Genomic DNA, 10,479 nt, shown 5'->3' on the forward strand with positions numbered 1-10,479 from the left:
TGCCTCTTTTTCTTAAGGACACTGAAGAAGAACCACCTGTCTACTGACATACTGGGTAACTTCTACCGCTGTGCAATAGAGAGCATCTTGACCAACTGTGTCACAGCCTGGTATGGGTATTGCTCTGTTGCTGACCGCGAGGCACTGCAGCGGGTGGTGAAAACTGCCCAACGCATCTCAGGGACTCCACTTCCTGCCATTGAGCATGTCCACAAGAAGACATGTGTACGCCGAGCACACATCATTCTCAGTGACTCCTCTCATCCTGCCAATCAACTCTTCCAGCTTGTTCCCTCCAGAAGGGCCCTGTAGAAGGTGCTACAGCAGGTTAAAACTGGAACAGCTTCTTCCCCACAGCTGTCACCCTTGTGAACTCAGCCCTCCGCTGAACCTTTCCCCCACACTCACTTAACCACTCCTCCTCCCCCTTATCCCTCCCAGTGACCATGATCATAATTGTCATTCATTCTCAACATTCACTGTATGCTCACATTGGGGACTGCTATAGTTTAGGACACTGACATGGCATAGTCTCTGTTATAGTACGTACTTACACTTACACTGTTCACTATTATAGTCTGTTCAGAGCACTACTCTTCCACTACTGTAGATATATTCATGGCTGTTAGGATGCCTGGGTCGTTGACCCAGGGTTTTTGAGTTTATTATATTATTTATACTTTCTAGTCTTTGGTTTCTTTGAGTTCTGTCTTATGGTTTATGTCTCTGTCTTCTTTAGTTGCTCTGTCTCCCCTATCACCTGTATCCCCTTGTCTAGTTCACGTCTCCGTGTATCCTTAGTTCCTATATCCCCGTGTTCAGTCAGTGTTTGTGTCTGCCCTGGTCCCACGTCTCTGTTCCCTCTGTGGTGCCTGCCTGTGAGTCTGTGTTATGTTTCCTGTTTTACTTTGAAAGTCCATGTCTGATGTTAATGTGTCTGGTTTTGCTTCCCCTTGTCTCGTTAGGCCTGATTTGCCCCAGCTGTGTTTCCCTCCTGTTACCCATTCCCTGATTGCTCCTTCTGTGTATTTAAGCCCTGTGTTTCTCTGTGTCTGTGTCGCGATCTACCGTTTTCCTAGCTGTGTGTTCTGTCATTCCTCCAGTTTAAGTTTGTTTTGAGTTTTTTCAGTTATGTTATATTTTGAGTACCAAATTAAAGCCTTTTTGAGTTCACGACTGTCTCCGGAGTCTGCACCTTGGGTCCTATTCCTGTCTGCACACAGCCACACCTAACAGAAGATCGCGACCATACTATGGACCCAGCAGACATTGAACTTCAGGAGCGACGCCGAGCAGCCTTTGCCCAGCTGGAGGAGGAACTCCGCTGGAAGCCATGGCTCACCCCTGACGTCGGGCGCATTTTTCATGGCACTCAGCTGGCTCTCGGCGGTCCCCGGAGCTGTCAGAAGTCTCCACCTGTTGCTCCGCTGGCACTCAAGATGCGGCCGCTTCAGGTGGGAGTCCTCCGCGTGGCTTCAGGCGCTCACGCTCCGGCCTCAGCATCACCATTCTGTGCACCAGAGGCTCAGTTGCTCACGCCGCCAGCTACCTCTGCCCAAAGGAAACGGCGCTCACGTCGCCGTCATATGGACACGTCTGAGCAACCTCCAGTGGTGAGTCAAAAGGACTACACTTTCCAAACTCCACCTGAGCCGTTGATCGGTAAAGATTATGAACTCACCTCAGACACTTTTGGGATTTCTTTTCTCGACGAGGATTTGGATTGGGAGGCCAGTTTTGGTTTGAATCTTCCCGCGCTAGTTCATCACAATAAGCATTCGTCTGAGATTTTTAGTTCGAGGTCTGCTCGTTGGGGTGGGAACAAATTAAAACCTGAGTTTGCCGAGTCTGTTTTTTCTGAGATTGTGAACACTGCTAAACCTAAGACTGTACAGACTGTTAAACGTGGTGGGAAAGGGTCGTCACCTGTTTTTGATGAGCCAGTTTTCAGTGTGCCTGCTCCTTTGCCTTCCGGTGCTCCTTCGCCCAGGGCAACTGCGGTCCAGTCATCTCCTGCACCTGTATCAGTTCCTCGGGTGAGGGGGGCTAGGGCCCAGTTTGTCCCTGCTCCAGTTTCCAGGCCAGCTGAGGCTACGCTAGTCTCTGCGCCCGTGCCTATTCCGCATGTGGGAGCGGCTACTGCCCAGCAGGCCCCTGCACCGGTTTCTGTCCTCGCTGGAGGCTCGGGTGAGCCCGTCCAGCAGTCTTCCGTAGGCTCGGAAGACATAGCTCAGCTTAGTGCTCATCCACCACCTCACCCACCATTACTGCCATCGTTACAACAGTCAATACAACTTAAACTTCTGTCCATAGCTCGAACATTAGCTCACCTATCGGCTCAGTCACCTGCTCAGTTACCGCCTCAGTTGTTTACTCAGCCTCCCGACTCCGCTGGAGGGTCCGAGGAACCGCTTCTGCCGTCTCTTCCTGCTGGAGGATCCGAGGGGCCCGTTCAGCCACCTGTTTCCGCTGGAGGGTCCGAGGGGCCCGTTCAGCCACCTGTCTCCGCTGGAGGGTCCGAGGGGCCCGTTCAGCCTCTTGCCTCGTCAGCTGGGGGTCTGGGAGGACCCAGCCAGCATGTCCCAGTGTCTGCTGATGGTTCTGGCGAGGCCGTTCAGCCACCACCGGCTCCACCGCCTGGTCCGGCCTCCGAGTCTGCAGCTCCGCCTGGTCCGGCCCCAGCCTCAGCCTCTGCAGCTCCGCCTGGTCCGGCCCCAGCCTCAGCCTCTGCAGCTCCGCCTGGTCCGGCCCCAGCCTCAGCCTCTGCAGCTCCGCCTGGTCCGGCCTCAGCCTCTGCAGCTCCGCCTGGTCCGGCCCCAGCCTCTGCGGCTCCGCCTGGTCCAGCCTCCGAGTGTTTAGCTTCGTCTGCTCCTGAGGTCTCCATGCTGTCTGTTCCTGCACGTCCTGCTCGTCCTGTCTGGCCTGCACGTCCTGCTCGTCCTGCACGTCCTGCTCATCCTGCACGTCCTGTCCGGCCTGCACATCCTGTCCGGCCTGCTCGTCCTGTCCGGCCGATGACTGGACGTCGTTGCCGTCATGGACAGCCCCCTGAACTACGTCGGTGCCTACCGCCCGGCCGGCCTCCTGATCTGCTCGGTCGCCGCCGGTGCCTTCTGCCCGGCCGGCCTCCTGATCTGCTCGGTCGCCGCCGGTGCCTTCCGCCCGGCCGGCCTCCTGACCTGCCCGGGTTTGGACTGTTGTGCCGTCAGCCTCCGGGCCGGCCCCCTGAACTTTTTTGAGTCTGTTGCCGGGGCCTCTGCGCCTTTCGTGAGCCCTTTTGTTTGTTAGCTTTTGGACTATGCCTGGGCCTTAGTGTTGTTGTTTTGGACTTTGTTCCTGTGTTTTGTTCTGTTGCTTTCCGGGCTCCATTCTTTGTTTGTTTTTGTTTTTTTTTTTGTTTTTTTTGTTGTTGTTTCTGGCTCCTTGTTTGGTTTTGTTTCGAGCCCTCCATCCTGTTTCCCCCGCCGCCCGCCCTGGTTGGGTTGTTTTTGGTTTTTTTTGTTTTGGTGTTTTGGTTTGGGCTGTCTGGAAGCCAGCCCTTAAGGGGGGGGGGGGGGGGGTACTGTTAGGATGCCTGGGTCGTTGACCTAGGGTTTTTGAGTTTATTATATTATTTATACTTTCTAGTCTTTGGTTTCTTTGAGTTCTGTCTTATGGTTTATGTCTCTGTCTTCTTTAGTTGCTCTGTCTCCCCTATCACCTGTATCCCCTTGTCTAGTTCACGTCTCCGTGTATCCTTAGTTCCTATATCCCCGTGTTCAGTCAGTGTTTGTGTCTGCCCTGGTCCCACGTCTCTGTTCCCTCTGTGGTGCCTGCCTGTGAGTCTGTGTTATGTTTCCTGTTTTACTTTGAAAGTCCATGTCTGATGTTAATGTGTCTGGTTTTGCTTCCCCTTGTCTCGTTAGGCCTGATTTGCCCCAGCTGTGTTTCCCTCCTGTTACCCATTCCCTGATTGCTCCTTCTGTGTATTTAAGCCCTGTGTTTCTCTGTGTCCGTGTCGCGATCTACCGTTTTCCTAGCTGTGTGTTCTGTCATTCCTCCAGTTTAAGTTTGTTTTGAGTTTTTTCAGTTATGTTATATTTTGAGTACCAAATTAAAGCCTTTTTGAGTTCACGACTGTCTCCGGAGTCTGCACCTTGGGTCCTATTCCTGTCTGCACACAGCCACACCTAACAATGGCACTAGATCTGTTAACCACACATCGGTACATCTGAATATGTAGCACATCTGTATATTTGTTCATAGTACATCTGTATATCTGCCTGTCTGTATAGCAATATAGAACATCTGTATGCTGTACAGTTCAGCTGTATATCAGTACATCTGTACATTTGTCCATAGTACATCTGTATATTTGCTCTCTGTGTAGCAATACAAACCTCTGTATACTTAACTTATTTGTAGTGCTGTCAGCGTTAATCTTGTTAAAATGACATTAACACCATAACCAGATTAACGCGGCAAATATACGTTAGCGAGTTAGCGCGGATCGCCCTGTGCGTGGGGCTGCACGGCGTCAACGCGGTTAGCTCATTGACACATTAGCATCATGCAGCCCCACGCACGGGGTGACTCGCTAACGGAGATTTGCCGCGTTAATCTGGTTATGGTGTTAATGTCATTAATTAATGCTACTACTGCACATTCACCCAATGTGTATACTATATGTGTATATATATACGTTTTTCCTCTACACCCCCCCCCCCCCCCCCCCCAATTTTTTTGCACATGTCGAGGAGCGTGTCAGGCTACATTTCACTGTGTGTTATACTTGTATAACTATGCATGTGACAAATAAAGAACCTTGAACCTTGAACCTATTACAGCTGGGATGGGCTCCAGCCCCCCTGCAACCCTGAACTGGACATGCGGAAGAGAATGGATGGCATATAGACTGTAGGTCCCTTGAGTGAACCCATCACCATGTTATACTCATGAATTGGACCACATCCATCTTTAAACTTGGCCTTGTTGCTAAGAGGAACAAATTAGATATATTTATTCATCCCTATTGGGAAACTACAATAACGGGGCAGCTACCATGCAGGATCCATGGATGCAACAAACTGGCCAAGGCCACAATAACCTAGCATGTCTTTGATGTCAACTTTACACCTGTAAATTGTATTTTTCACATTACTGACAAAACCTTACCACACAGTCTGCAGCTTGTGGGCCGTGCAATTGCACATTTAAGATTTTAAACCAGTAAGTAACATGACATGGAAGCTATATAATTTTATGCAAGGTACTTATATTCAACACAATTAGGTATTCCCTCTGTGGACAACTCAAACAAATTTCACGAAGGTTACTGACATTTTAAACTAGTAAAAAGCTTATGCCATCATTATTAGCTCAGTGCAATAATGAGCCACAGTTTAAAGTAGCTTCAAAAACTAGATTCAAAATCAGTTTGGTATACACTTTAAATAGGTTTTTATATTTATGTAAAAAGAAAATTAAATGTTAAATTTCTGAAATCCTGAAAGAGCTTAGCTGGTGAGAAAATACCAAGGAGCGACATGCCATTGTTTAGTCGGCTCAAAATGCATTTCAAATCAATGTCTCTGTCATCACGACTGTTTATTTTTATTAATTTCCCAAAACCTACGTGCTATTACCTTAAGAGCATATTTAAAACCACATTATGTCTGAAATGTTCCACTGGAAGCCTCAGGTACCATCATCGTTTCTTTCTAGCGCAAGGCAGACAACATCAGTGTTGCATAATAATATTATCTCAAATAAATGCTCTGTTGGATCAATATTTTGCATCCACCAGACATCTAGGAGTTCCAGCAGACAGCTAGGTGAAGCCTTACAGTATTAAACAGTTTTTTTTGGGTTTTTTTTTTTTAGATTTTTCTGTGTCTGTGTGCCACCAGAGCAACAGACTCAAAATTAAATACACTTCTCCTGCGGGCTATTACCAGTATGGTTTCAGCTGACGCCTTCCAAGATAGAGAAGAAATAGTGCGTTATGTGTTGCTTCCTGTTAATCAATAAAATGTCTCTTTAGCTAGCAATAAGCTTTGTAAGATGCATAGTAAGTGTACAGGAAACCACTATAGCTTTTCTAATTAACTCCAGACGGACATCATACCACAGAATCCTGTTGTGCATCCCGGTGATGGATGAAAAACTTGCATGCCAGTATATGCAGCTTACCTGTCTTCAGAACACATTTGTTTATCCAGAGAATTGATCACAAAAGACACAGGAAATATCGTAGATTGGGATATTTCAGTTCACTTGTTCGTCTGCAGCAGTTGGAGGTCAAGATTTTTTAGATTTAAAAACAGTCGCTAATAATGTAAACCTTTATTTAGACTACGTTTCAGTTGTGAGTGTGTGTGGAACATTAAGAGAACCTAAATGTCAAACTGTATTAAAAAAACAAAAAAACAATTAGGACTAGATCCCAGGAAGAGAACAATACTCCACACAGGATTGTCAGTGAGGGTGGTTAAAATCACCTCATGGTTAAAAATAAACATGAATAAACTAAAAGAAGAACTGGTCCTTGTGTAGACACTTTCTTTATTGTTATATCTTCTTGGTGATGTCTTGAACTCGTGTGTGCAGACTTGCCGTCACAGTTATATACAGTGAATTTGCTCTGTACAGTAAAACCTTCTAGTGTTGTATTCCTATAAATATTTCATTGGTTGTCCTATGACTGGTGCCTTCCTGACCCCAGTTATCTCAGGCCAAGCACACACAGACACACACCCACACACACACATACACACACACACTGATAGTTCAGTCTGCCATTGATAACTGTGGAGGGATTGTCTGCGAGTTACAGCATTGATGAACCAAAGTCTGAGAAGGCAGATGACAAAATGCAGCACATGCAATAAATTACTCTAATATACAACAACATATTCTCTAATGTGTGCACTCACAAGACACTTTATTAGATACATCTTTTGCCTTCAGGACTGCCTCAATTGTTTTCAACAGATTCAACAAGGGGCTGGAAACATTCCTTAGACATTTTGGTCCATATTGACACGACAGCATCATACAGTTGCTGCAGATTTGTCATTTGAATATCCCAAAGGTTCACTGTTGGATTAAGTTCTGGTGATTATGGATGCCATTTCAGTACAGTAAACTCATCATTATGTTTGGGTTGGGTTTTGAGGCAACTGTTGTTGTGAATTAATATATAGAAGTAAAATAGAAGTAAATATAGAAGTAAAATTTAATTTGTGTCACAAAGATCATAAAGACATCCACATTATTAAACAAACCTCCAGATATTTGGTGCCATACGGAAACAAAAACACAAGACTGATATTAAAACCAAAAACTGAAATGAAGTTGCAAAAATCTTAATTTTAACTTCACTGCAACTTCATTGCAAAAGTTTAACCAATGTTTAGGCATTAACATGTAATCAAATATCTCTGTAGTGTCAATGTGTTGTCTTCTTAGCACTTAATATTGACAAGTACGGGTATTAGTGGACTCGGGATCACATCTTTTCTTTTTGTAAATGATGTGTTCCTCTTGGCCTAATTGGGTGATGAACTCCTGCAGCATAGAGTAGAGTTAGTCCCTCCAAGCCTGAAGCCTTGCTTCCTACCTGAAAAATGTTGGATGCTGCATTATGAGTAGGAAATTGGGGTGTTTCTGCAAATGGATAAGTTAAACTACCTTTGGGTTGTTGTTCAGGGCCCTGTTTCAGGAAGCCGGTTTGGAAAACTCAGAGTGAAAAACGACACTCACGGTTGAGTAACCCCGAACTGTCCAACTCGGAATATTCGGTTTCAGAAAGGCTGATAACAATTAGTTCAGTCAACGCGGAGTTGCTTTAACCCCAAGTGAAGCGCGCGGACGAGGATACATAAAGCCCTGATAAGCGGAGCACAGATTAAGCGAGTCACCATGGAGACGGAGGGAAAGAAGGCGCGGTCAATGTATTTTACAGCGCTTGAGGCCGAAATTCTGATGGCAGCATATGCCGATAACACGCAAATTCCGCGGAAAAAAGTAACACAGCCACAGCTGCGAAAGACAGGGAGCATGCATGGCAAAACATAGCCGACAGAGTCAATGCGTGAGTGTTAATTTAAACATTGATCTAGGGATTTCCACCCATTTAACACGTTATTTTATCATATGTTATTTTATTTGTTATTTTATACATTTTATTTTGTGATGTGATGTGAGCGCAGGTGCAACCCAACAGGCCCCAAACGTTCCTGGCAGCAAGTAAAAATGAAATATAAAAATATAGTCCAAACAGGTAAGGTGTAATTGTATTATGAGCCATAGTGCTTGGTCTGTTTGTCCCATGTAAATCAATTGCAGTTAGAGGCTACATTAATTTTCTTTCTGTAAGCACTTATTGAAATTATCTGAGCACATTACAAGTACATATTTGCTTACTCTGTATGCTCAAATGTGGCCCGTTATAGCCAACAGAAAAAAAGCGGAGGCCCGAAAAACAGGTGGGGGTCCTCCACCACCACCACTCACAGAGGCTGAGCAGTTGGCCCTCAGCCAAAACAGTGGGCGCCCTGTGGCCGAAGGCATCTCTGCGGGGAAATCCTCTGAGTCAATAACCCCGCAAGACACAAGTGCCTACATAGGGGGTAAATCCAAAATAATACATGATGTGCATACATCCTTTCTTCACAGTCACCTTTGCAGTGCTACTCATTCATTTAATAAACTCTTTACCATAATGGATTATTTTGTAGTGAAGTTATTTTCCTACTGATTTTGCCTTCCCTCAGGCTTGGTTGTCTTTGAGAGCATAATGACAATGAAGTGTAAGGTGATTGGTATGTTTGTTAATTGCCATTTGGTCCCTTGTAAGTTATAAGTGACCTGTATAAACCTCATATTCTATCAGTTGATGGTGGTGGTGTACTGCATCTGGTGCAGCCTCCTGTTGAGCCAGACCAACATGCAGTTGTGAGTAATACTCCACAGATTATATGAGTTTACAGTAGAACAGCAATGTTGTTTATTTCTTTACTACAGGAAAATAATGAAAAAACATTGACAGCTGTTACAGAGGAGGAAGCAACAGAGACACTTTATGAGGTTTACATCTTGTAATACTTTGTGTACAGGAAATACAGGCGACCAATAAAGCCAGTTGAACAAAAAATCTGTTTTTTCGTCTTTCAACATGTTGAGGTGATGGGTCAAAAGAAATGATTGTGACATATGGTGTCTCTGACTGCACTTCCATCTTGTATGTCCGTGGGAGGGTCAGGATGTTCATGGTTTGGATCACTGCTGATGTTTGGTTCAGAAGGACAGTGTTCTCCTCTAATTGTGGCAATGTTGTGAAGAATCACACATGCCACAATAATGTCACATGCCCTTTCTGGGGTGACCCTGAGTCTTTGCAGGCACTGGAACCGGGCCTTAAGCATTCCGATAGTCATTTCAATTCTGGCTCTTGTCCTGCAATTAGCCAGATTATATCGCTGCTGTGGGCCCGGTTCAGGGTCAGGGTAAGGGGTAAGCAAATAGGGTAAACATGGATACCCCCTATCACCAAGCAAGTAGCCAGTGAACTCTCCTAAGACAGAAGGATACACTTCTGAAGCAATTGGTCTTTATATATTTTAAAGTATTCTCAACTCACCATGTCCAAATTTTGTGCTCAGTGTACATTCACGGAATATTTGTGAGTCATGGACAGAGCCTGGCCACTTGGCTTCCACATTTGTGATAATGTTGGCAGCATCATATATGATCTTCACAGTGCAGAGAACACAAATTAGCATCCATTACTATAATGAAATAATTTGTTAGTTTGAAATGCTACAGGGAACTATGTACCTGTACATTAATGCTGTGGAAAGACTTCCTGTTCACATAGTCTCCTTCATTTACTGAAGGAGCAATGATTGGAATGTGAGTGCCATCTGTACAGCCAATCACGCCTGGGAACCCTGAAAATAAATGTGCAATTTAAGTAGTAGTCCAAGTATCACCACATCATAAATTGAGTTTTGTTCATCCTGATACCTGCAATTTTGTGGCATCCCTCTTTGATAAATCTTGTGGGTCTATGACCGGGGAACACCACAAACGAGTACAGGAGACGTTTCAGTGCAACTGTAACATTCCTGACTGCCCGACAGACGGTAGCCTTGGAAACGTGCTCAGCGTCACCAATATTATACAGAAAGCTCCCGTTTGCAAAAAAACGAAGTGCAATACAAATAATATGCAATGAACTGAGAGCATGTCCGCGATGTGTCACATGCGTAATATATGGCCTGAGGATGTTATTCAAATAACTTATAGATTGTGCTGAGAAACGGTAACGTTCGCACAGAAAATCATCAGGAAATGATAAAATGTCCAAACGCGCTCTGATCACTATCTCCCGGCGGAGAGCTCTGCGGAGAATTTGGGCTTCACGATCTACTGGCTCTTCAAGGAAGGGACACGCCATGTCCGACACTTCCTACTGTCAGGTTTCCGACAAAGGGG

At 45.5% G+C, this 10,479-nt stretch overlaps 1 protein-coding gene and 1 long non-coding RNA gene across 2 annotated transcripts; one reads left to right on the top strand and one right to left on the bottom strand.

The window, feature by feature from the left end:
• Positions 1-1,253: 1,253 nt before the first annotated feature.
• Positions 1,254-3,347, top strand: LOC146570957 (uncharacterized). The gene has a single exon (XM_085279535.1). It carries the CDS (start codon positions 1,254-1,256, stop codon positions 3,237-3,239), a length of 1,986 nt encoding a protein of 661 aa, XP_085135661.1. The 3' UTR covers positions 3,240-3,347.
• A 5,542-nt stretch (positions 3,348-8,889) lies between these two features.
• Positions 8,890-10,212, bottom strand: LOC146570958 (uncharacterized). The gene is made up of 3 exons (XR_014893217.1): positions 9,820-10,212; positions 9,623-9,734; positions 8,890-9,556 (listed from the first exon to the last, which is right to left on the bottom strand). It is a non-coding gene; the product is annotated as an uncharacterized LOC146570958 (long non-coding RNA).
• Positions 10,213-10,479: the final 267 nt, after the last annotated feature.

The sequence above is a fragment of the Mchenga conophoros genome, linkage group LG7, assembly GCF_057382185.1.
Source record: "Mchenga conophoros isolate Kocher_MC1m ecotype Shallow Benthic linkage group LG7, M_conophoros_male_GT1.1, whole genome shotgun sequence".
Taxonomy (NCBI): Eukaryota; Metazoa; Chordata; class Actinopteri; order Cichliformes; family Cichlidae; genus Mchenga; species Mchenga conophoros.